Here is a 27,417-nt window from a genome sequence, read left to right as displayed (position 1 = left end):
TCACTCTGGGACACCTTTGTGGCAATTAAAAAGATTACAAACAATACCTAAAAATAAACAAACAAAAAAACCCAACAGTTAAATGAAAATCAGTAGTCCTTAAATACTGAATTTGATGTGCCACAAGATGAGGATCTTCAAGCACCTAAACCGCATGTAACTTCTGTCTTGCATCCGCTGAATGTGATAGTAATTTATTAAAAATCTATGTGGTTTGATATGGTGGCATGCAGAAACAACTGAACTAGCACTAGAAAATGTGGTTCTGGTACTTGAATTAGTGTAGAATTAATACAGAATTCTGCAGAATTGTACATTAATGTAAGCATTCTACCTCACCTAGATTAATACATTTTCCTTCTAGATCTAAAGTTTTAATCTGGAATGCTAAATGATCAGCATTTTGTCTGAGTTGTTCCGCTTGGGACTGACGCAGGACCACATAGCCATTGTAGGCTAATAGCAAGGCTCAAAAAAGAAGTGTCACAGGCAACATGTGATGAGACTGGATGTGGCAAGAAGGCTGGTGACAGAAAGATGTCTGATTTATAAACATCAAGAGGAAACTTGAAACTTTACAGCATATGAGATTTTTCAGTAACAAAGTATTAAGTGAAAAGAATAAACTGCCTTTTGGACTACCTACTGACATTGTAACGATGGAGAAGAAGGCATCAAAGGAATTAACTTTTTGTGTTTTAGGAAGCATCTAGTAAACCACTGAGGACAACACAGGTAGGGTAACAGTTCATAGTACTGTTTGTACTATTAGTACAGTAATTAATTCCTGACTTTTGGGGAGTTGTATGTGGTTAGGGTTTAAGGCAGATGACTGTTGGACTAATTCTGAAGGAGTAAGTTTTCCACAAGTGGTGTAGATGTGGTATTTTGATGCTTTGCCGCTGCACTGTGGCTAACTACATTAAGTGCTACAACCTGGTGTATCTCTTCACAGAGCTACACCCAATTAACATTGAAGGGAGCTTGGGTGTAACCATGCCTCACACCTTGGTCTCCTCATTTGTAAACCTAATGACAATGCCAACTGTTAGAAAATCAAGGACAGAAAGAGCTAGGTATATGATTACAGCACAGTAAACAAAAAAAAACTGTAGGAAACGGTGATACACTTCTGATGTTTAATTTAACGTATAGCAGTAACACTTTGTGGTTAAACCATCTGTTTATTAGTTACTGTAAGGAGTAACCACTACCGTTTTCTACTGTAGAGTAGAAAGACCTCAAGGAAGGCCAATTTTACAGTTTTGAGATGCACTTCTACCGAAACGCGACCACAGGTCTCCCATTTAGGGCACCCCAGGCGCCCCCACCCCGGCTCCCCGCCCGCTTTCTCCCCTCCGGGGCCGTTCTCCCCCGCCGCCTGCCCCTCTCCTCATGCCCGCGGCGTCGCCCCCCGTCGGCTCTGCGCATGCCCGGGGCGGGGGCGCTGAGGGGGCGACGGTGCTTGGGCCCGGGCCGGGACGCCCTGGCGGCATCCCCCGGCCTCAGGCTCCGCGAGCCCCCGCGAGGGCCGCTCTCCGCGGAGCGGGCCGTGTGGCGGCGGCGGGGCGGTTCTGCGGGTGGCCGTGGCAGCGCCGCGATTGGGCTGCGGCCGGCGGGCGGGCTGTCAGTCGTGCCGCGGGGGTGGCCCCGCCAGCCGCTCGCCCAGCCCTCCGCTGGGATGCTGCCTTTAGGGGGATGCGGCGCTCTCCGCGTTTTGATTAAAGCCCCTCGCCTCCCGTCAGTCTGAAGGCAGGGCTGTCGGGGAGGACGGGGCGGAGCGGCCTGCGAGACAGAGAGAGAGGGGCAGAGACAGAGAGAGAGGGAATCCCTGGTGGTGCGTCGCGCATGGCTCTATAGGAGACGTCCTCTCCGGGAATACTGGGGTAGCACGGAGCTGGTGTGAACCGAAGGCGCTCGGGTTGAACTCACGCTTGCGGGCGCCCAGCATGGAGGTGCAGAGATGGTCCACGCGATGGAAAACGAAAAGGCGGCCCTGGGACGCGGCGGTGACCGTGCTCGTCGCCTTCGCCGCCCTCCTCGGGGCTGCAGAGGTCAGAGGAGGTAAGGAAGGGCCGGAAGCCGCCGGGGTGCCCGGGCAGGGCGGGGGGCACGGCCCCGAGCGCTGCTGCGGGCCGGGATGTGCCGGCAGGACGGGGAGTGAAAGAAATACTTGGATGCGGTGATCTCCCGTCAGTGCTGCAGAGCGTGACTATGGTTTTCAGTCTTATTGAACCCAGAGTCCTTGTGCCGCTGAAGTTCTCCAAGCGGCTGCAGAGCGGCGACAAGTAACTGCCTTCACTGAGGGGTGAGGAAAGGGAGAGCCGGGCGTGGAGGCTCCCTGCTCGGGTCTTCCTCATTCTCCCCTCACTTCTTTTTCCTTTGTAAAGGGTTTCGGGGGCGAGACGGGAGGAGCAGACCTGCTCGGGGCCGCTCTGGTGTGGCTGGGTGTGAGGCTGAGGGCCGGGGCTGAGGCTTTTATTTTTCGGCGTGTCTGACATTCACGAAGGGGGTTAACTCACCGCCGCCAAGAAAGGTTGAATTTTTGCGCGTTTATTATCTTAACGAGGTATTTCTTCGTCCGAACCTCTGCTTTCTGAATCAACGGGCGCCGCAGGGGGAGCGCCGTCAGGCGATGAGGGTTTCCATTCAAGCCCATTATACCTGGGGACAACCTTGGCGGTGTCAGATCAGTCAGGGCTTCTGCCCCCTGCTGGCCCCAGCCGCTGACAGGGACCGGCCGGGGTCACGGTTCAGCCTCGCGGCAGCTCCACGGACCCCGGTGGAGTTGCGCTGAGGGTGAGTTAGCTTCGCCGAGCTTGAAAGGTCCGACTCCTCGTTGCTACGTCAAAACTAAATCTATTCAAGAAAGAAATCTGTACACAAAGACATGGTAGAGTATTATGCTACTTTTCATGCGGCTGCACTAGAATTTTCTTTAGTAAGCAAGATTTATGTAGATTATCTTTTCATTGGTGTCCAACATATTGTGTAAAGCTGAATAAAAATCTAAACCCAAGCAGTCCAGGGAAAAAAGAAAAGTTAGCAGGTACTCTGTGAAATATTTTCAGCAACATTTGGCACAGTAAGTAGTTTTTAGCTGTTTGGTAACTTAATTAAAAATGAAAAAGCCCTATTAAAAACCTTTTCTTCTAGCGTCCTTTATAAAGGATATTTCAGAAGTAATGCTACAGTCTTTTCACATTTGTAGAAGCATACTGAAGAGAATTTGGTACGTGGAATACTGTATTCTCTAAAAGTTCATTTGATTAGGGAGCTGTGTGTTTAGGGCATGCTCTGTTACTGAAGTCAGAGTATTTCCACTGACTACAGAGTAGAATTTGACCTAATTTCCCTAATGGAGTACAAGGGAGATATTTCTGAATCATCTTTTATGTATTCTAATCTTATTTACAGTAGTTCAAAGATAAAATAGGATGTAATGACTAACATTTGAAAGTAGGTGAGGGAAAATACTGAGAAATAATAAAATAGCATACTGCAGTGGGCAAACAATATGACCAAATGAAAATGCTGCAAGGGTTGACCAGGGTAAAATACGAATCTTTGCCCTTATAAATTCTGTTAAATTGGATCCTATATTCTTCAACTGTCTTTTCATAAAGATATCCATTTGTAAAGAAATGTAGAGAAAATTTCACTGCGTGTTCATATAAGTGTGGATCCTGCAGCGGTGACTTCTTTTCAAGACAACAGAATCCATTCCATTTAGAGAAACCTCAAAAGATTCCTAAAATTCTTGTCCTTTTTTCAAGTTGCTTTATTTAACACAGAAAAGAAAGAGAAGTATGAGGTGTCCGTCACAGTACCAAGAAAGGGGGTGTGAAGGTCTGTTTGAGTTATTTGTTGTTTTGACAGGAAAAGTTACAGAAATTAGAAGGAACTGAATGGGAAAGCTGGTGACTCATATTTGGTCAGCTTAGTGCCCACCAACTCTTAAGCAGCTCTTTTTAGAAAATATTTTTGCTTTATGACTTGGCAAAAGTAAACAGCATTCAGTATTTTAAAAGACATCCTTTGATTTCCCTTCCCCTTCCTCACCTTTAATACTAAATCTGCTGGTAATGTATTTGGAATGAATAAACTCATTTAGTCAAAATGGTGTGGCTTCAACGCTATAAATTTTTTGTAAGGGCCTGGCGTCAATGCACTATTGTGATACTGATTTAATTTTCATGGGCAAGAAATGAAAAATCAGACTTTTTATTATTTATAAGCTTTTTAAGCAACTAGAAATCCAGCTCTTACTCTGAGTGCAAGAAGTTTTAAGAATTCTTCCTGAAAATGAATCTGTGAAGCTATATATACAGTGTATATACTTGGGACCTTCTGTGTAAGTGACAAGCATGTTGGTTTCTAGTATACCAGAGATACTTTTTACAGCCATCTTAGGAAATACAAAAGTTCCTTGTGCTTTCGCAGACAAGCCTGGAAACTGGTGGGAGTTCTAGGTGCAGAAGGAATGCAGACCTGGGTCCACCAGTAATGGCAAAAGGAGAGTTTTCTTTGTGGACTCAACATTATTACTCAATTGTAATTGCTTAGTAAGTTACACTGAGAAGATGTGGATTTGTTTATTGAATGAAAACTGTTTAATGTATCTGATCACTCTAACCCTGTATTAAAAAAGAAAAGAAAAGAAAAAAGATATTTTATCTAAAAAAGGATGAATCTCTTCTTAGAACTGTTAGTGATATAAAGCACTTTTGCTCTTAACTGATCGGTTCAATTTAAGGTTGAAATAGAATGTGAAACACTTTAATTGTTCTTTTACAGTGAAACAGTTTTGCATGTTAATTTTGGTCAAATATAATGCTATTAACCTTCAAAAACAGAGGGCATATAGGGCTTTCTCAAATAAATACTCGCAAAAATGATAAAATCAAAGGGATATTTGACTGGATTCAGCTCGTGGTCCTAGCTGAAGTTTTTCTGAGTCCCAGGGATCAGCAGGTGAAATGGTCCTGTCTTCCCAGTATAGTGCAAGAGAGACTTACATGCATATATCTGTTTTACTATAGAATATATAATATAGAATATATAACTTTAAAAATTATTTTGAAGGTAAAATAGTTATTTCAACCTCAGTAGCAGACATCTGACAGAAGAATGAGTGGTATTTGTTGTAAGTTCTCTAGAGCATGAATCTTTGCATTTAATTTAGAAGGAGACTTCACAAGGATCCCAGAAAGAACTATTCAGACTGCAGGAAGCTGTCTTTTTACTAGCTCTGCAGAAAGAAAACTTGTGTATTTCTCAACCTCAGTTTTGTGTATATCTAATAAATGTAACTGAATATAAGTACATATTGTATACACTCAAATGTTCAGTGCTTTTGGTTTGAAAGCATGTCTAGCTCTAGCACCTGTTATTGGAATGTCACTAGAAAGAATAATTTTTGATGTAAAATTTTCTGGTGCTATGGTGTTTTATGATTGCTGAAAAAAAAATGAAAATGTTGTTAATACCCATGGCAGTTGTAAAATGTAGTAAAGAAGTCGTTATATTCAGTATTGCAGTTGTCTTGCCCAAAGTTATTTGGCCTCCTCAAAATAGGGCTCTTAATTCCGACAAGGTTGCAGCATAATAAAAGAGCCCTGACACTACCGCTGAACTGAAGTTATACCTAAAACATACTGGAACAATTATGTCTCTCCTGGATTTGTTTTGTACAGTGGTGAACAGTAGGGTTTCCATCTGCCAGCAAGATTAAGAAGTTGCTTTTCTCTGTAGAGCTCTCTTTCTTTTCAGAAGAAATCCTCCCAGCATTGGTTAATTTATTGTTATTCTGTATATTTGTTGCTAATATGGGGAAATTTGTTTTCAAATTTCAATTTTTCACCCAGAGCTTGGGTGAAATCTCAAGTGAAGGATGAAGCCTCTCTTTCTAAGGATGAAGTGTTGTGCAGTGATACAGATTTGCCCTCTGGATGGACACAATAAGACAGCAGCCACTTAAAAGGAATTAGGTGAACACTCATGCCTGTTGAAAGGGCTTATGACTGTACCACGCAGTATTAAATACCAAGTTTACAGACTGTAAATGTAAGTATTAATTGCTGACCCTGTTATTACAATAGTAATAGAATCTGACAGTACTTTTTTGTTTTGTTTTACTACATTATCACACATAAGGGGTTGTAAAAATCTTTGTAAATTCTAGGTCTGGGGCTTGACTGTATGTCAAAGTGTTAATGCATACAGTATGTGAAGTAGAAGTTATTTGGCGGAGCTAATCTTATGAAAGAGAAGTGTTTACTACAAAGCAAGTCAAAAGGTATATTGTAAAATATGATTAAAAAATGAAGATTCTAATCCTGCTATGAAAAACAACACTGGCAGACTGAATATGAATTAACTGCAGTTATAAATCAAATCATGGTCACTTTGTTAAAGTGTTACCATAACCTAAGTTTTATTCACTCTCTCTCCTCACCTGTATGAGGATAAGTTATCAAGCATTCTTAGTAGAAGAAGAAGAGAAAAAAAAAAAAGAAAAAAAAAAAAAGAAAAAAAACCACACTCGAAGTTCTGCAACTTTCCTGTCTATTTAAGTAGTTAAGCAGTAGTCTTGCTGGTGTCGGTAAGGTATAGAATTGGGACCGATTTTCTTGTCTCGCTATCAAAAGGAAGACAAAACATTTTGCTGTCAAAACCTTTGACATCAGTGAGAATAATTTCTGAGTTGTATGGTTAATAAAAATCATTTAATTGTTTCTCTAGGAAATTAAATAGGGCTACTTTAAATGGCATCATTTGTAAATCTTGCCCTTAGCTGTGTTTTGCTTTTCTAAATGTATTTCATTGCTTATAGCAATGTAAACACAAACTGACAACGGCCATATGTTTGACATTTGAAAATTCATATTTGTTAAGAGATATTTTTGAAGTCTATTGGAATTATTTCCAAATAAGTAACTTTGTTTATTTGAAATGGTAATAGAAACAGGATACTCTGGCAATATAATACTTGTTTTGCTGATTTTCACAGTTGGGAATACTGTCTCCACTATCTTTATAAAACAAACTTTTTGAATGTTTACCAGAGGCCTCAACATAGTTAGACATTTGGACTGCAGTTCTGGTATGTTCTGCTGTTGTGTGAAGTAGGAATAACTCCACAGAAGTATTGAGATGGATATTAAAATATTGCAAATTGGTGGATCAATAGAGGACTACACCAGATAAAGAAACTGGCTCAGTCCTTTGTAGCTAATAAATGAAACAATTTATGGAATCAGGATCAGGTCTTCAGTGCTCAATTATAGCCTATGTTGCTGAACAAGTGATTCGGAAGTCTTCCTGATACAATCTTTCTGGTCTCAAAGAAGGTTTTGTTTTAAGCATTGAAAAATGTATCATGCAAAATGAAATAACAGCCTCAAAATATAGGTTACACTCTAGAGTTGTGTAAAATATCAAAAAACAGAAAGAACATTTCTTAATTCTTGCTGAGTACTTCAGCTAAAGTAAGCCTGCAGGTTAACCTCATTAACGGTATATAGGCAAGTTTCCCAATAGTCTTAATGTGGGGTTTATTTATTTATTTATTGTAGGAGTATTATAGATTGGTCTTTAAAAGGAGAGAAGATAATGAGTTGGTGAGTATCAAAAATGAGTCCCACATATGCATAGTCTGTTTTTATTTTCTTTGAAAGGCTAATATGTATTTAATATGCTTGCAGCGTAGGAAGGTTTTGCAGTATATGAAGAGAATGAAAAATTTCCAAATAACTGATGTGGATGCAGAAGTTCTGAGCAGTTTTGCACAAGCCCTCTGTTGGCGAAACACTCAATTATAGGCCATGTAAAGCATTCCTGTATGCGTCTGGATAATCTCTAGTTCTTGTAGGCATTCAGTATGAAAGCACCTTCCTCTAAAAATGTCATCAGCTAAGATCCCAATTAAATGATTCATTTTAAAGATAACATGCAAGAAAGCTTTTAATATGTAAAACAGCCTTTCATTGGAAAATATGGCTCTAGAAGAATATATATGGGCAATATACATTCAGTTAGTCTCACAAATTTTTATTTGGCTATCTAAGGGGCGGACAGGGTGGAAACTTGATTTTCAGGAGCGCTATGTAATTACTTCAGGCAGCTTCATGTTTGTACTTAGAAGATGCTCTGTGGCTCATGTTTGTAGCCCACAAAACATAACATGTAGTTCTGTAAAGTCCTTTGGTCAATGCCAATGAAAAGTATTGACACTAGGCACTGCAGATCTGATGCTTTTGGTGCTTGTTCCCAGAATGCAGTCTTGTGCTGCTGTTCTGTTCTGGGCTCTCAGCAGTGAGCAAGGAGATTGGCAGTTTGAGAGCTGCCTATCCTAAAAGCTCTGAAGAAGTACAGATCTGCCCAGAGCTAGTGAGTAGGAAATGCTAAGGACTGGAGCGTTTCTGATCCTCCTCTGGTGCCTGGATGACAGGACTGCAGGGAATCATTGCTTGGGATAGAGAGACTAGAGCCTGTGGTGAGAAGGTAATAGCATCCATTTCTTCTAAGAACTGGGGAGCTCATTGAAGCATCTTGTGCATAATGTGCTTTTGAATTCCTGCTTTTTGACATTTATTCCTGTATTAGTGTGTAACAGATGATGAACACAGTAAATTAAGTACAGATAATAATTACCTGTATCTCTGTTCTTAAAAGTTATCCCACCACAACTGCCCACAATGACAATAACTAAAATGTGCAATGGTAAAAACAAGAACGAAAATATTCCTATTGCATTAGAAATAGTGCAAATTTCTAGTAATAGGCGGGTCTTGCACTGTGTTCTAAAGGTCAAAAGTCTAACAGTTCAGCAAATCCAGATTCTAACACTGCTAGTGAAGACTTTTTTGTTGACCTTCTGGGACAACGGCAACAGTTTTTGCTGCCTATGTTCTAGTAAACTTAGGTCTATCTGGTAAATGAACCTGCTTGCTGCTGTTGTCAGAATCAGCAACTGGCCTAATAATGAGGGAAAAGGAACGTGAACGGGGGAAGTTGTCGGGTTTCACGGAAGGATAACTGCTGAAACAGCTTGACAAATGGTAGCTTCAAACAAACAAACAAAAAACTACTATGTAGAAGAACTTTGACACAGTATGTATTCAAGAATGTTTTTAAAAGAAAAATGTTTCTCCCTTTTTCTGGCCTGTCAGCTCTGTTCTGAGACGTCAGCAGCAGAAACTGAATACTGGCCACCCCTTCATATGATTTTTTTTTTCTTGTTCATAAAAATACTTTCAGCTCTTACATTCATTAAGCTATTAGCCTCCTAATGAGCGTCAGTTAGAAACCATCATCATAGTAGTTTTAATTTTGACCATCTATATAACGCATGGAGAGTCCTTAGAATGAGCACTTAGAATTATGAAGATACAAAATTTTGAGAAAACTCACTAACTGTAGGCTATTATGCCTTTAATAGGCAACATGGTTTCAAAAACACTGTGGAGCAGCCAGTACCTTCTATTTAAATTCCTAAATACACACCTAGAAATCTAACCATAAGTTAACCTATTTTGGAAGTCTTGCCCACAAATACAAGAAGTCCCTTCATCAGTAGCCACCAAATATGCCTATGTTAGCCTACCAGGGTATAATAGCTGCTACTCTTTAAATGCTCTCTCATAGTAAGATAAAACTGGACTAAATTTAAAAACACACTCCATTTAGAATGGAAGATGAATGTTTCAACACTTTTTGTTTTGCAGTGGTTCCATTGGAACAGATTGCTGGCAGAATGAAACGTATTTCCATGGAAAAATATGAAGTAGAGTAATAGTAATTTAGAAACATTAGTCTTACTAATTTATCATATAAAACTCTTTGACTGGGGCAAACTAAGCTCTTTTCTATGCCAGGGTTGTATCTCACCTGTTATGAGTTACTGATTGTAATTCTTACAGGCTGTTTCTGGGACAATCTCTGATATATTTTCACTTTCACATTAATCAGAAGAAGGGCATTGGTGAAGAATAATGATAACTCAGAGGGAAAATCAGTACTGCATATTATATATGAAAAAGGAAAAGCCACAGTTACTGAAGTTATTAAAAGCATAGCAAACTGTTGCACACTCAGATTGCTAAGACATATCTATGTAAAGTAAAGATTACTGGCTCTTCGTTTTGCTTTATTTCCATTTAAAGTATGTTCACCAGCATGCATCTGGGAGTATCCTGTAAATATAGGTGAACATAGCCTTTAAATAGGGAAGGGTCATCATGCCTGGGCGGTCTCATAAAATTAAGAGTCTTAAACCCAGGAGTTACCCAACCAAAATTTAAGTATAATAGGATTTCAACTTCTATGCTTCATTAGGCACCCAAACAGAAAGAAATTTTTTTAGTCTAAATGAGTCATCCCCTGAAAAATTTCTTATGGGAATGAATTGTGTAGCCAGAGGCTGCCACAACAGTCGCTTTCCTGTCAGTCCTGGAGGGTTTCTCTTTTAGGCCTCATGGCTAAGTCCTTCCTTCTGAAAGTGCCTGAGCTGATTGTTTTCCTCTGCATACCATATCTTCAAGAAAAGTCACTCAAACAGTTCAGTCTAAGAGTCACCAACACCTTTAACTGCAGCTAAAAATGACTTGCTGTACAGTTCATGGACAAAGAACAGATGTCTTATTTGGTATAGCCTATCTAGAAAGGTTCAGGGCTATATTCAGTTCTGACTGAAGCTCCCAAGTGGTTTTGCAGCCCAGAAAATTGTTTAGAATTGAAGACAACTCCAGGTGTGGAACTTTGTTACAGGGTTAGTTAGCCGTCCATTCTGACTTTCTTGGTTATTTCTGAAGAAATAATTAAATTAACTCAAAAAACCAGCTCTTAATTCAATGAATAATAACTTTTCAATCTACACGTATTCCAAATCTGCTGAGGACCACTGCATGCATCTGTGGTAGGATCACTATAAATGTTTGATCTCGTAAGATCTAAGACATGAAATACTAAGTGAGAAACCAGAGGGGCTCATGGAACTGACCTGTAAACTGCTTCTCAATAGAGCTTTGTAGGAAAAGGATCATTAGAAAGTTAGAAATCTTTCTGATAACCAACTAACCTATATAGGTCAGAAAGAATTTCTGCAGAAGCATTATATAAGTATGCTGAGAATTTATTTTTCTGTAAATAAATTCTAGTAATAGAGTGTCCAGGTCATCTGCTATCAATGAAATTAATCCAACACAGTATTTGTCACAAATCAGTTGACAGCAACAGACTAAAATTACTAGTAAGATGCTGTGAGTGAAAGCTGGTAAGCATGCTAAGAAACAGGAGCTGAAGTGTTTCATATGCTAAAGAGTAAATTGATATGAACATGTGAGCTGCTTAGAGTGATTTGGGAGAGAACATTTTACTTACGTGAACCAATACAGCTCTATTTGCAGTGCGTGTTAATAACCTAACATTTACATACCTAGAATTTGCATTAATGTCACTCAATAGATTTATATATTGTATTATATATTATATTTATTATATTTGTATATGATTTGAGTAACCCTATATGAAAACCTCTTTGGTTTTGGATCATTATTGCTGTTGGTCAGTAGCTGAAAATTATAAGAACAAAAAAAGGTCTGTTGTAAATCAAAACATTTTCATAACTGCAAAGTCATTAAAATAATAAACCCTATAACATGATTGTTCCTATTATCTAGAAAGGTAATATATTGTATAGATTTTACCCTTTTATCCAAAGTAGCTGCTGCTGGTGTAATTCCAGAGACACTTCTGCTACCAAAAGTGCTGGATGCACTTTTGATCCATCTTTTTTTTTGTGTTCTGTACAGTTTGCCTTTGCAGGGTCAGATGGGTTTTATAATAATGCAGAATTGAATGGTGGCTGCTGGAGCAAACCCAAGAAATTTTATTGCCTATCACCATGATCTCATTACGGAGTGGATACATACTTTATACACTAAGAAGATATGATTAAACACCACTCATTACGACCTGCCCTTGAGTTTAAAAATCCAAGCATTATGAACCAGACTTGGCCAGCCAAGGCAAGTTCTCTTGACTGATACAACTTGTCCCTGTTTTGCAACGTGTATCCTTTTACCTAGGCTTATGTGGTCACCTACAAGAATTGTTATCATAGTGAGCTGTGGACGTGCTAAGCATTTATACTGAAAACTAAGGTCATCCCTTACAAAAGGAGGCTTGATGTGACATTTTGAATAAACATAATCAACACAGAATGTGTATCCAAAGTAGTTCAGTCTGCATTGATGTACAGCTTCTCAGTCCTTCGTTCCCCTAATGTCATAATCTGTATTGTTATTATCCGGGAACCTCCTCAGCAAGCAGTCTCCACCAAAAGAAAGGGAGAGCCATGTTATTTAATACATACTAGCTAAGATTAATAGGGATGACTTATTGTAGATTTTATTTCCATTTAGAGGTTGTGGAATGGAAAGAAATGAAAACCATATTTTTAACTGTGAATATAGGATCAAAATGTAGTCTAGATTTTTACAAGCACTCTTTTCAGTCTATAATGACTATATTTTTATTATTAAAGCATTGAAGATAATGCTCTGCCATAGGTTTTAAAATAATGTGTCATTGTATGTATAGGAAGTTTAGGCTTGAAAATGCTAACCAAAACTGGAAGTGAGGTTTTATGTGCATTTTCCTCCTCTCCAAAAGCACGGAAAACACATGAGGTTTTCCTCATGTAATTCACCTTGAAAATCTGTCCTGACCTTGCAGTGTAAAAGTGTGATCTAGGATTTAGTTTATAACTACTTACCTTCATTAATTTCTGGATATTCCTTATTCATTTGGCAGAACCAGATCAGAATAAAATTACCGTGCTCTTGGTATTATTTACTGTTTTCCTTTTGATTTCCAGCAGAGAGATGCTGGCAGCGGTGGATTTTTCTTCTTCTTACTTTAAATGCTCTTACACATATTTTGGTACCATTTAAATTGTCTTAGAAGTTCTTATGTTTCTGTCAATCTAGCTTTGTCTTGCTGTGTTTTTCTTCCATAGGAGGTAAAAATAGGAACCTTGTGGGTGAGGGATGGGGGGGGAGCAAAGGATGATTAAATATGGCTAGTGTTTTATATTTAATATGGAATATGTGGGATCAAAGGTTCTCATCCATACCATTATAAATGAAAACTTCATTGAGTGAATAGAAGTACTTAGGTCACACCACAGTAATGAGACCAGAATTTGGCTCTACAAATTCAAATATTGCAAGTTGCAAGTTATTTCAGGTCTTGAGGTATTACACAACTCATTTTTTCTAGTGCTTTTGTACTTTTTTTTTTTTTGTACCTTTATTTTTTGAAAAGCAAGAACTTACGCTGGAGCTATCTGATTAACAGTTTGGCATAGTTGGCATACTGAAAGATGCTCGTACACTCAGGATCCTATCTCACATGCTTCTGCCTTCTAAGAATGTGATTTTTTTTTAAAGTATTCTCCTTTGTCATTCCAGAAATCTCAGGCACTTTTAAACTCTTTTTCTCTGGCTACTACTGCATAGTCTGTTAGTGGCAGTGAAAGCTGCACATCTCTCTTTGAACTTTGTTTTTTGAATCAAAAGCATAAGCTGTGGAGATTTGTACTATTATATTTAATGAGAAAAATGAACTCTTGCAGTTGGTTCTCCATCAGTGGAAACAGAGCAGAGCAGAAGCTCGCTTTTTGATTTCAGTCTGATACTGGGGGGTTGGTTGGCGTGCCTCAAGGAGGCGGGCTTCAGGCATCAGTTCAGTGTGGCCATAAACACCTGCATGAAGAGAATGATTTTCAGGGTCTGGATTTTGTATTTTGGAAAATCTACCATGGCATGCAGAGTCCATTTTAAAAAACTGATATCTAAGTTTCACAGGGAGAATTAACTGCAGTCCAAAGACTGGTGAACAGAGCTTTCTAAATAATGTTTATCTGTGGGTTATTTCTTTGCTATCTCAAATCTTAGTACAAAATAGAAGGATGAAAAAGTATTACATCATATATCATTAATTTTCAGTTTTCTTTACTTCTCTTCTGAAAAAACTATCCAGGGACATTAGACTAGGGAGTAGAATCATTTAGGCAAGCTGTGTTGTGCACCATGAGGAAGTTCATGTGAGAGGCCCTATATCTGTCAATATCTAGGTTAAATTAATGGTGCCCCTTATAAATACAAACTCTAACCCTAATTTGTGCATCATGCAAACAGGCAAATTGCATGGCCTTAGTATTGGTGCTGTTTCTGGCTGTTTCTTACCATTCCAATAAACTGTGTGGGAGAAGAATGCTCGAGAAGAGGCGGTTCACAGGAAGAGCTGAAGCTCCCAGGTTACAGTGACGCTGAGCACTGCAGAACCTACAGAAACTGGCAGAGAGAACTCCCAGTCTCACTTGAGAGCTTCTAGCCTATGTTCTTCCTGACTGTGTGAGTTGTCTTCCTATCTCTCTACCCTGGTCTTCTAAACAGGCCAGTTGCTGGCTATATGAAGGTTTCTCATCCTCCTTTATACTTCAGACAGGTTGCCTCTAAACGGTAGGATCTAAGCTCTGCTGTTTTCCAAGACCTCTTTATTTCTGACTGGATTCCTATATGTGTGTGAGCTTTGGGGCATATTAAGAGCAGCTGTGTCTGGTGCTTTCTGTAGAAGCACTGTGCAGATGATCTGAACATGCACAGTGGGCTTATCATGAATCTTGAGACTAATGTCACGCCAGCCGGGTCAGGGCTGTACCAGCTAGGTTGCCATAGTTTCAGAAAATGCAGAAAAAAACTGAAATTCACCATCAAAATTTCTCCTAGGAAAGAGGATGTGTCTGAAGAAGCCCAAATATATGGCAGCTTGGCACAGGAAGAGAGTAGGGGCAGAGGGCTTCAACACTGAGACCCTGCTTCCAGTGGCAATGACAGCTGTGAGGAGACTTCCAGGCCTGCAGCCTCCCACCTGAAATATGGGGCTGGTTGCACCCTAATCTGATGAGCCTCAAGCTGAGGTTAAATAATGGCACATACAAGAATGGTGCAAAAACACTTAGGAGGAAGGAGCACAAACTCAGAAATCCTGTTGTGTAGGTTATTATTGGAGATAAACCAAAAAGATAATCGGTCTAACTTCGTATGCCTTGTCTATTCTATTTAGAAATGATGGTGAACTGACTCATGCTTTTGCTTTTCATATTTCTTGACTTGCAGTTTGTGGAAATAAATGTCACCTACAGACTGTTAACAAATGTTCATTTTTGTTATTTGGAATTTGTGGTTTGAAGATTGCTCTCTTCTATTATTATTCTGTTTCTTGACTGGAAGACTTTTTAGCAGCAGAACTAGTGTGGAGTAATGAATAGTCTTGTTCAAGGGTGAATACCCTTCCAGTCAGCCAGGCAAGGAACAGCCATTATTCTAAAAAAAATAATGAAGAAAAAGAATCTGGTACAAATTACAGAAAGAGCAAAAGAAAAAAGGAATGTACCAGTGGTTGACTTATACAGCGACTTGGAATTTTTACTGATATTTCCAGTGACTGGTTCTACATTACTTTACTGGTTCAAATTATTATAGATACTGCAAAAATAGCCACAGTTACCAGAAAACCATGTGGCAATTTCTTCAGCATGGTAGGAACTTCAGAATTGTGTGGTATACCTATAGAGAATACGTTATATATCCTTTACAATTTTTCAGACAGTACTTAACAGAGAGGTAAGGCTAGTGCTTCAGAATTTACACACTCCTGAAACTTTACTTTTGAGAATGTGTGAACATATTGAATTTGTAGGATATATGGATTTTAAGTAACTGAGTTAATGCAGGTGTATACTGTATCATTCTTTCAAAATGTATTAGCTTGTAATAAACTTTGACTTTTGGGTTTATATTTGATAGCACGATCTGATGAAAAATGGAAACGATGTTGAATTATTTAAAAAATTAAAAAAGCTCACAAGTATTATTTGTGATTATATTTTAAGACAGAAGAAGTTATGTCTAGTTATGTCATTCTAGGCAGATTAATAAAACCTCAGATTTTGTGTTTAAAGAATATACTTTTAGTGTTATTCAGTTAGGTTTAACCACAAAGTGGACTTCATCCTATTTGGCAACACCAGGAGAAGAATAGGATGAGCTAATTAAACTTAAATTTGTTCTCAGTTGTTATTGATAGAGCATATAGTGCAATGATTTCTGAGATGCTACAGTGAGGAAAAGGCCAACACATCAATACTGGCTAGAACTGTACAAGTTGTCGAGAAAGTAGATACTGATGTATCCGTAATCAGACTATCACTTTGCCTGTGTTTTCATATTCTTATTTGTTGTCTGCAAATAGTCATTAAAATAGTTGAAAATTCACAACAAATTTTGGGCCTTAAGTTGATATTTGCTGACTTACGAAGTTAATAATAGCAGAGAATAAATTAGCTATAGTTAATGCAACAGTGCATTTCATAGATATGAAGAAAGGTCAGATTTCTGAAATGTATTACTCAGCTTTAAAAGCAAAAGTCATGTAAGACTTTCTTTCCAAATAGAGTAGTTACGAGTTTGCCAACACGAAAGCTGCAGAAAAGTCCTAGTCCTGCTTTGAATAGAAAGTTGCACTACATGATGTCATGAGGTCCCTTCCAACTTGAATTTTCCACAGTTCCATGTTTAATCACCTTTATGAGCTAAAATAATACAGGCTATCCAATTTATTTGTGTTGGAATGTTTAGTAACTACTACTTACATTTTGTACTTTTGTTGAGTCAGGTTTGTTCACCACAAAGAATTGTAGGATGGCATGAAAGGCTGCTCAGAGCGCAAGGTGACTCTGGGTAACACACTCTACTTCACTGTGTTAGTAAAACAGAGGTTTGAATATAAACAAAGACTATCATGTCTCTTTAAAGGCTAGCTAGGTAGCACAGGTCTTTCTTTTACTAAACTCCTAAGTAGAGATCTGATGCATGGCTCGATTCAGACAAATACTAGAAGAAATCAGCCATCCCACTAACGTACTTTCTTTAGACATCTGATTAAAAATCTTGCCTCTGCATATCTGCTTGTCAAATAAACTCTGATTCTTCTAACTACATCCCTTTTCTGGTGCTGCTGAAGGTGGAAGGGAAGTAATTCCCCAAACCTGGACCAGTCTGTGATTCAGTCCATTCACTTCTTGCAGGCAAATAAGGTAACTTTTTCTTTCTCTAACTGGAAGAGAAAAGTGGTTAGTTTCTTCCTTATCACTTTCTGTTGAGTAAGGAGTCATATGTAATCAGAATATATTCTAATGTTAGCAATAGTAGTTTCTGATAGCAGATTGCTAGTAGTTGAATGCTTCTGAAACTTTTGTGCTAACTTTTTAAATCAATTACACTTTTTATAAGTCACTCAGTAAAAGAATGTGTTCTAAGATTCAATCACCAGGTTTCCCTCCATTTGGGAAACTGTGATTTTTCAAAGAGCCAAACCATTCAAAAATCTGACCATAGCATTTACATTAGATGAGATGAACTCTTACATATTTAAAAGTGAATAATCCTGTTAAAACAATATTCTGGTTTAGGAGTAGCCTGCAATAAATCAAACCAGGATGCAACTATGGAACTACTCTTATGGTTACACATACACTTTTGCAATGAAATTCATTTTCTTCTTAGACTCTGAATACTGTAGAAATGTGAGAAGATGCAAGATGAGTAATTCGTTTGTTTTTCTTTGTCAGCTGAACCAGTTGATGTACTGAAAGCATTAGAATTTCACAATATGCCAGAAGGAGTATCAAGAACAGCAGGATTTTGCACAAACAGGAGGGATTCAAAAGGATCAGATGTTGCCTACAGAGTTTCAAAAACTGCACAGCTCAGTGCCCCAACAAAGCAGCTGTACCCAGGTAAGACTGTCAGAAAGCTATTACTTTGGTAATTATCTTACGGCCTATGCTACAGTATCTAAAGCACAGCATGTAGTCTGTCATCAGTACCACAAAGCACCTCTGTTATCCCTAAAAGTGGGCCTGCATACGAATGACAGGATGTTCTCTTAATCCACTGGATGAAGCCATTTTTATTGGTTTCAATCATAAAGCTCTTCAACAAATTCTGCACCAATGCCAGAACTAGTCTGTAAGTCATATTACCTGTTATTTCATGATTCTATCTGAAAGAAAGTTTATTTGGTGGCTTTGGTATGTTTCCTCCAGTTTCAGTAGTCCATTTGAAAGTAGTACTTTCTGGACCAATGCTATAGTGCTAGAAATGAGTTGTGGTTGGCCATTGCAAAATTGTTCCCAGAACTACCATCTGTTAAGAATTACCTGAGAGTTTCTTAGTATTTGGGGACTAAACAAGGCTAGTTGAGGATATCAAGTAATGTGATTCCATCTTCTCTCAAATTTCTCTAAAATTAAATAATCACATTTTGGAAAAGATTAACTGGATGTTAAAGAAAGATTTATTCCATTATTTTGCTGTCACTCTTGTCATTTGACCCAAACTGTTGAGGAAAATAATTATAAGAGTATAAAAAAAATCCTGAAACATTAGTGTCCAAGAGCTATTAAAAAAGCAAAGAAGTGTCCAAGAGCTATATATATGTTGCAATACGTAAACGTTTATACACATTTCTGTTAGAAAGTCATTCATTTTTTTTTGACTTTTTCAATCAACAGTGTATGGAGGAAACTTACTTATAATCACATAATGTATGTGTAAGATAAGTCATTTGGAAATATTATGCCATTGTAGTGATAACAGCCACTACTGAACCAAGGTACACAACTCATTGCCAGTCACCTATCTGAGAAAGTTCCTAGGTTTTTTTTTTTCATAGGATATTATCTGATCGAAGAGCACAGGCCCAGAGTAGATGTATGTCACCCACTGTGAGCACTTTCAACAGATCTTTCAGATTAACAGTGCAGACAGGGCAAGTATTCAGTGCTTTTCAAATAATTTTTTGGCCTTTGTTCACAGTTATCTTCTCTTTCTTTTCCTCATTTTGCTGTCATCTGTTTATTCTGACATTAAAAGGCATAACATACAGTTTAGTTTAATCTATAAAGCCAGCAGTTTCACTTCATCATCATTAAAAAACTTGACTGAAAGCTCATCAGAGTCAATGAAATTCTCCCTGTTTATTGAGCTTTTATCCTTTCAAAAGAAAATCTCAAAACAAGCCCTAAACTGGTCTACGTTACTAGTGTTCAACAACCTTCTACAAAAAAAGTTATAAAGATCATAAAAAGTATGTAAAATAACATTGCAGCAGACAATATAATAAGTGTAAGACTAGGGATTTTCAGTTTTAGAAGAGTAGTATGTAATTTAAAATGCAATTAATATTTTATGCGTTTTTTTCCCATATTGTAACTAAAGAGTTAATGCCATTGGGAGCTTGTCTTTATGGAAGAAATGCAGAATCTTGAAAGACTTTTCCCACAACACCTGTATTGGAAATAATCTTGTATGTTTTCCGTCATTAGAAGGAATTCCTAAATCAGCTTTAAGATGATGTCTTTCATAGTTTTATTCATCACAACAATGTAATTTATGTTATTGTATTAAAGTTTGCTCTATTATTGTATTAAAAAGTTTAAGAACATTTTACCCACTCATGCACGCAAAGTTGCAGTTATATTCATTACCATCACTATGATTAGATTCTAATCCTTTTATTTCTTGGAAGTCAAATTGTAGCTGAGGCTACACTGATCCAGTGTATGTTCTGACTTAGAATGTCAATCTTACACATCATTTGTTGTTATTAAGCCTAATAAACTTTCACTTCAAATGAAATGCAGATTTACCACTAGATTCAACAAGAGTGATACTGAGTACAGACCTCAGGTCTTCCTCTATAAATAAGCTGTATCCACTTCTAATTTTGTTTATTTTTAGTTATAAAGGTTGAAACAATGATTTACATATAATCTCTACTTCAAAGAGCAAGCATCAGGGAATAAATGAAAATGAAATGTTCTTTGCTTATGCCTAAAGCTCCTATTAATTAAGAATGGTAAGTATGTAAGACTGGTCATGTATTTTTTTCAGTGTTATGCACAATATCATTGCAGAAAGATGCAAATATATATTGTGAGGGGAAAAAAAAAAAACAAAAACAAGTGGCTATCAAGGGAGATGAAGTGCCTGGGAAAACATTTGCTGTAAACTAAAATGGATGCTTGTTTTGTAGAATGAATTTGTAGTGCATACTTTTACATTAGAATTGCTGAAAAGTTGAATAGAAAGAAAATAGTGAAATTGAAACTTGCATGGTTATTCCATATGTTTTATCATTACTACACAAATTCACAGTAGCTTTACAAATCATGCTTTTAAGAACCCTTAAGGTATGTATTTGGGGAATTAAAGCAAGAAAGAGGGGGGAAAAAAAAAGCAAAATTTTTCCTAGTGTAATTTCGTACGTTTACTTTGTCGAATAAAGGAAAACCAAAAACCAGTTTGTATGTAGGATCCTCTGTAGCTATAGACAAATCGAAGTCTTCATAGGATAGTTTCATCTTTTCTGAATTTGTAACTGTATGTGTCTTTTTGTTTACAGGTGGAGATTTTCCAGAAGATTTTTCAATATTAATGACAGTAAAACCTAAAAAGGGTATCCAGTCCTTCCTTCTGTCTGTCTACAATGAACAAGGAATTCAGCAAGTAGGTGTTGAAGTTGGTAGATCCCCGGTCTTCCTCTTTGAAGACCAAAATGGAAAACCTGCCCCAGAAGACTATCCTCTTTTCAGAACAGTCAACATTGCTGATGGCAAGTAAGTGTAAAATTTTAAGATGTAAAATGAAGTCACAGACCACTGTATAGATAATTATTGTCTTTACAAACAGATATTGTAAATAATTCAATAAATAATTAACAATTTCTAGCTAGCTGGACTGCTGTGGTACAAAATCAGGGGATCTTTGCAGCAGAATACAGTTCCAGCTTGAAATGGAGTATAGAGCTACAGATATAGTCAAACCACCTTTCTTATGTGCTATTTCTGTAAATCAGGAGTGAGGAAATAGTCATAGAAGTTAAACCCATCAAAACTAAATATATGAAGATTCATTCTGTGCAAGATAGAAAGAAACTCTGTTTTCAAAAAGACTGGAATAATAGTCTAACTTGGAAGACCGTCTTCTCCATTTAAAAGTGATAGGCAGAGTGAAGATAAATTGACAAGACAGTACGTTATTTTTCCTTTCCTTAACCAAAACAGTGGATAAATAAGATCATTCAATATGCCTATATGTAAGGATATTGGGGAAGAATAAGATGGAGAATTAATTTGAAGTGCTGCAAGGATTCATACTTCGTTCTTCTTAAAGAGAATAACTCTCCAACACATACTGCATTTTAAATACAGTTGCTAATTTTTTGTCCCCTAACTTGCCTTTGTAGACAAGCAATCGTGCTCTGGGAATGTCAGTCTAGTGCTTTTTACATCCATTATTGTTGCTTTTCAAGAGACATGTGTCCTTTCAAAGGCTTTTTATTTATTGTGCTGCAATGCAAGAAGAGCTGCTACAGTTTTCAGAGATGCACAGAATGAAATTTTATTAAAGCTTTCAGTTTAATAACCAAATTGGTAGAGAAGAGAGGGCAAGTAAATTCAGCAACATTAAATACATTTATAACTCAATAAAGGATAAAAAAGAAAAAAAGTAATTGTCTTCTAGCCCATGTGTTGCCACAGGATGGAATTATACCATGAAACCTGGATGTGGCTCTCATAATTTCACCCAAAATATTGAGAGTCTGATAAAATTAAAAAATCAAAATCAGTTTCTTTTGGTACAATTTCCTTCAGTGAGACTATGCAACTTCTAAATCAACTGGAGTCAATCATATCTACAGAATGAGCTATGTTTTCATGTTCTCAGCCTCTGCAAGCTTTCAAAAGATAGACTGACAATTTTCTACTGATTCGGCTCTTTTATGAAGGATTCTAGGGCAACAATCTTCATCTCAAAATGAAATACATTAAAAAACTGTAAACAGTGTAATCTGCCTGAGGATGCATGGACAGTTTGCTTTTGTAACGATAATGTTTAACCATGTTCCAGAGAAAACATGGAATTAGAGTTTTGGCTCAGTGATACTCTTTAGCAGTCAGATTCCATTAGCTTTGAGGTGTTCCATTTGATACACAGCCGCTCTTTGTCTAAGTTGTCTCTCTGATTTAGACAAAACTTAGTGACAACAAAAGCCAGCTAAAATAGTTTGATTCTAGCCTTTTCCTTGCCAGTCACCACTATGGCATACTTTTACACTTTTTGCCCTAACTATCAAAGATGCTCTCAGTTTTTGCTCGTGTTAGATTAGAAAGTGTCTCGTTTTTACTCTTAGATATTTAAATCGTCATAGCAGAGAGATTCACTAATTAATATGTTCTCTCATTATAATGAAGTACCATAAAGGACAGAGTACAGTTTAGCAAATTGTTTACAAATAAATAAATTAGTAAAATCTTAAATGCCATTGCAATAAATTTGTCAGTGCTCTGAAATGCTTCATTCACTTTTTTGGTGAGTATTTATGTAGATGGAACTATTGTTGCAGGAATATCAGCAAGCATTTCCAAGTATCTGTATCTGAAAATGCATCTATGTTGGAACTGTTGAACATCTTTGAAAAATCTCTATAGCTATGGGAAGCATTCAAACAGGCAAAAGGATGTCATAATTTTTTTGTGATCAATCACTGAGAACAAATAGTAAAATGTAAATAGCAAAGAATTATCTGCTATGTGTGAAACATATTTATTTGCATGAGTAATTTCTTAAGTAATTTGGAAAAACAAAATTTCATTAAAATCTGCTGTCAGATCATTCAATCTAATAAAATGTAAACAGTGCACACAGCTCTAATATGAGTTTACTAACATTCTCTGGGTAAAGCTTCAGAGAATGTCAGCATGAATTTCATCTAATATAGGATTCTTACAATGGGTGCTGGATCAGATTCCTTAATACAAAGGACAAAACATTGTACATTTGTGCATGTATGAAGGAAAAAATTGAGACATTTAAAATGTTTTCTGTGACTTTGGTGCACAGTCTGCAATAAACATTTTGACCTACTCTTAAAAACAGAAATTAAAGAAGAATTATGTTTTACTAGGTGGCATCGAGTAGCCATTAGCGTGGAGAAGAAAAGTGTTACAATGATCATTGACTGTAACAAAAAAACTACAAAACCCCTGGAAAGAAGTGACAAAACCATTGTGGACACCAATGGCATCACTGTCTTTGGAACCAGGATTCTGGACGAAGAAGTTTTTGAGGTAAAAATCAATATGGAACAAATTGAATTGAGTAATTTAGTTTTGCAGATTAGTTAGTGCAAGTTAGAATAAACTTTGAATGGCAAAGTTGAGATAACATAAAAACTGTTTTTTAGATCCTGTTAGGATAGGCTGAAATGAAAGAGAATTAAACAAAGAAGTGTCTCTCTTGTTGGAAAATGTGATGCGTTTTTCTGTTCTTTAGATTATTATGTTGTATCTGGAATTAGTTTATTTTATTGTCTTTCTGCCTGGTATTGAGATACCTGAGGTATTTAGGAGACTTAATCTGGCAAAGTTGAGTAGTATTGAGTAGTATGATACTATGAGATGATACTATTTTAGTTCTCTCTCAAAAGTAGTTATAGATATTTGTGCATTCTAACAGCATTTGGGAGAGGGGTGGAAGGACCTGGAAAGCTTTCTGTGTAATGTGAATCTCTTATATTGTTTATCCCACTTATTAATCTTTCCAGTAACTGGAACATACTTTGGCAATCGGGACATATATGTTTCCATCGTTTACTGGCCAAGAAGTACATATAGGAAGGGTAAAATGCCTCTAAGGAAGTATGTGACTGCCAATCATGAGGCCTTTTTAGGTAGAATTCTTATGTCAATGATTATTTTTGCAGGCTAATAATGAAGCTTCTCTAAACCTACAGTATTGAGTTTCTGTTATAATATTATTATGCAACAGTCAAAACTGTCAAGGGTAAATTAGAACTGAACAATAAGAAAATAGATTAGTAGTTCACTTCATATACAGAACATCTGTGTCCTGTAAACACACAGATGCAATCCTGGCTTTAAGGAGTGTATATGCTTGAGAAGCTGTATATATATCAAGGGAGAAATAAGAATTTTGAGTGTAACACTGGCATTGTTTCCTTGAATTTTCCTGCACGTGACAAAACATGAACATTTCTGAGTAGGAGAATTTTTGGGATGACTTAATGGGTCAAACAGTATGATACACATTTGGTATTCACAGCCTAATTTATCTGGAGTCAACAGTAAAGTTTGCACATCATAGGAACATTATTTTCCCTTTGAATATGAATTCTACAGCTGCCTGATCTGGTGTGGAACAACCATTTTTGGTCTCCACTTGTGATAATTACTTGAAATTTTCATTTGTATTTCTTTCTTGAGTCAGAGACTATGTGCCAAAACATGTATATTTGGAAAAAAAAAAAAAAAAGTCAAAATAGGTGCAAGGATTAAAAAAAAGAAGCCAGTGATTCACTGTGAAATTTTTAATTGTAATCTACTATGCTGACTTGACAAATCAGTCCTTCAGTTCCATCTGAGACCCACTGAGAAGAAAGATGGCTTTGGACTCACAACATAAATAGCGCAGCTGTCTAATGCCAGTTTACAGGCTGAATCTCAACATTCAGCACTGAGAACAGCAACATTTCTACCATTTGCATCACTGTAGATTTCCAGGTTCCTTCAATGATTAGATTTCCTTACATACATAATTGTGCCCCTTTTCTGCTTTGTTACCCAGAGAAACCAGTTACGTTCTTGTTAGGTTGTTCTCGTAACTGGAGGTTAAGATTTAGTCTGAAGTCTCTTAAACCAGCAGTTTACAATTCTATTGGGATAGATTTCTGCTTTTTGTTTTACTGTAGGGCCAACATGACTATATTTATAAAGATTCAAGTAGTGAACATATGTACCTAGAAAAGTACATGTTGAAAATACGCAATTGGAACGTCCCTCAAAAGTTAAACAAACTGCTGTGTCATATAGAGTTTTAATTATATGCATCCTCCAACTTCTTGCAATGCAACCTAGTTCTTTCTGAGCTCATCACATTTTTTTCTGTTCTACACAGATAGCACTCCTGTTTCATCAACAGAACTTTATCCATCCTTTAGCCAATGCTGCTAAAGTTTCCAACATTTGGGGCTCTTCCCTGGATTTTGTTTCCTGCTCAAGTCTCCTAGTTGTCTTAAATGCTCCATTTGTCTCATTCATGATAACAACAGTAGCCCAGGGTGATGTCTGGTGGTTCCACGGCTCTGCTTGGTAGTTCTGTGTTGTGAACCCTGCTGTATCTTTAAACCACAACAGACACTGAACAAACACATGAAAACAACAAAGAACAACATCTTATCCTATGCACAGGAAATTCCAGAAATGAGTTTATTTCATTTTTCATTTTTGTCATCTCAGAGTTAAGAATGCCATGAGCAAAAACCTCCAGTACAGGGTACAACTTCTTTCTATTCTGCCTAGCTTAGTCACACTGGCTTCTGTGGTTTTATTCTCTGTCTTATATAAGATGTTAGACTGAGGATCTGATCTTCAAAGCCAAACTTGTTAAAATCTACAGGTCAGAAAATAATACCCATATTGTATTTATCAAACATTTATGTATCAAAACTAAGTCACATGTCTGGTGTCAGGGTACAGTGGTTTCTCTATTTGTGCTATGTTAAGTTGTGCTGTATTCGCATTCATTGATGTTTGCTCAATATCCCAAGCATACCAGCTGTCCAGAGATCAGGTAGATCACCACTGGAAGGGGAAAATGGACTGAATAATGACCTACCAGGGCTTGATAAATGACTAGCCAGTTTTCTAACTTGGTATATGAAACAAACTTAATATTCCTTGGTAAGTTAACCTACTGGTGCTAAAGCTAAGAGGCATCTGTTAAGAGTGATCTAAGAAAGTCTTTATGTTTTAGCTTTAAAAGCAAGAACAATTTTTTTTTAAGAATTTTCCAAATCTTGTGAGGTTATTGCATGTTTTATATAAGGAACTTATAAGTTGCCCTGGTGCTCATCATGCTCAGTTAATATGGAATTCAATGTGATGTTACAAACAAGGTACAGGATATAAGCAAGGATTAGCATCAGGTGCATACAAATGCTTGAGAAGCAAAGAGTAAACTGTGAATGTGTCTTAAAATAACAGTTATGCTTTCTAGAAACTGAATTATTACTAATTGCCAAATTATGAGGCCTTCACTTACTCTGCTAAGCACTTGCTCACTGAAGTGGGTCTGCTGCTATCAGTGTTACTAATTTATAAATGCTTGTTTTTATATGGCTGATAGAGTATACCTCTATCTTTTACACAGTTTGAAATTAATGTCATATGTTTTCAAAAGCATAGTGCAAGGAAGTATGGTTCATAAGTACCTCATGTAAAGAAGAGAATACCCACCTGTAGCATACAAATATATCCCCCCTCCAAAAGAAAAAAAAAGTTGGTGTATGGCACCCAGTAAAATAATTTAATAATTTTGAATTATGTCCATTGAAATATGTTTTTAGCTTAAATAGTTGATAAAAAGCAGGGATCTTTTTATTCCTTGCCAGCTTTAAGGATTTGTCACTCTTCATTTAGCACTGTTGGTGTGAACAATACACCAGGTATTTTGTTACTAACTAACACAGTTGTTATGCAGATATTTCCCTAGAGAGACTTTCTTTCAAAAACTCCCTGGGTGTCAGACTGATACAATGATTGTATTGGCACTATGCTATAAATAACAAGCCAAAACCTGATGTATGTAACTCTGATTTAAAGCCAATGAAAGTTTTAACCACACACAGTTTACAATAACAAATCCTTGTGGTAATCCTTATTAATAAAGAGTGTAGATTTTAATGCCAGGCATTAACCTGATCTCATGAAAAAATAAAATAAAATCATACACTTATGTATAACATAAGAGTCCTTTAATAACCTGAGTGAGCATTTGAAGATGTAGTGATAATACTTGGACAACAAAATGATTTATCCTGTAGGTCCATTCGGATGAGTAACCATACTTCATACTTCTCTAAGGATGCTAATTCCCCATTGCAAAAGAGCAGAAAGGCCACTTGTCAGTGTGCATGTTCTGTGTAGATGGCAGCAGTAGTAGAATAGGTAGAGTTTTAACTAGCTGACCAAAACTGCTGCACAACTAAAGTAGAATGGGGAAGGTAGCCAAAAGTAAAACTCCCCCAAAGGCATGTGGTATGAATGAGGAGTTATCAGTATCCTCTGTCTTACACCATCCTGTTGAGCTGTACTACTACCTCGTGTAGGCATAGCCAAAGTGATTCCTTGGTTATGTGTCACCTTTAATAATTGCTATTGGCCCACTAAGTGTTTAGTGTCAGTTAGGCAAAAAAGGAAAAAAA

At 37.2% G+C, this 27,417-nt stretch overlaps 1 protein-coding gene across 4 annotated transcripts in view; it reads left to right on the top strand.

Annotated features, from left to right (window-relative positions):
• Positions 1-1,630: 1,630 nt before the first annotated feature.
• Positions 1,631-27,417, top strand: part of COL11A1 (collagen type XI alpha 1 chain) — a 139,537-nt gene continuing 113,750 nt past the window's right edge. For 3 of the 4 annotated variants that reach the window (XM_067001898.1, XM_067001899.1, XM_013186558.3), the window contains exons 1-4: positions 1,631-2,064; positions 17,699-17,866; positions 20,536-20,749; positions 23,101-23,263. In XM_067001898.1, the coding sequence (XP_066857999.1) occupies positions 1,950-2,064; positions 17,699-17,866; positions 20,536-20,749; positions 23,101-23,263 (660 nt within the window). In that variant the 5' untranslated portion in view covers positions 1,631-1,949. The remainder of the gene's footprint in view (positions 2,065-17,698; positions 17,867-20,535; positions 20,750-23,100; positions 23,264-27,417) is intronic. The other variant, XM_013186556.3, reaches the window with a different exon arrangement.

Source organism: Anser cygnoides, chromosome 8 (genome assembly GCF_040182565.1).
Source record: "Anser cygnoides isolate HZ-2024a breed goose chromosome 8, Taihu_goose_T2T_genome, whole genome shotgun sequence".
Classification (NCBI taxonomy): Eukaryota; Metazoa; Chordata; class Aves; order Anseriformes; family Anatidae; genus Anser; species Anser cygnoides.
The sequence above is the reverse complement of the archived record's forward strand: the minus strand, read 5'-3'. Positions and strand labels throughout refer to the sequence as shown.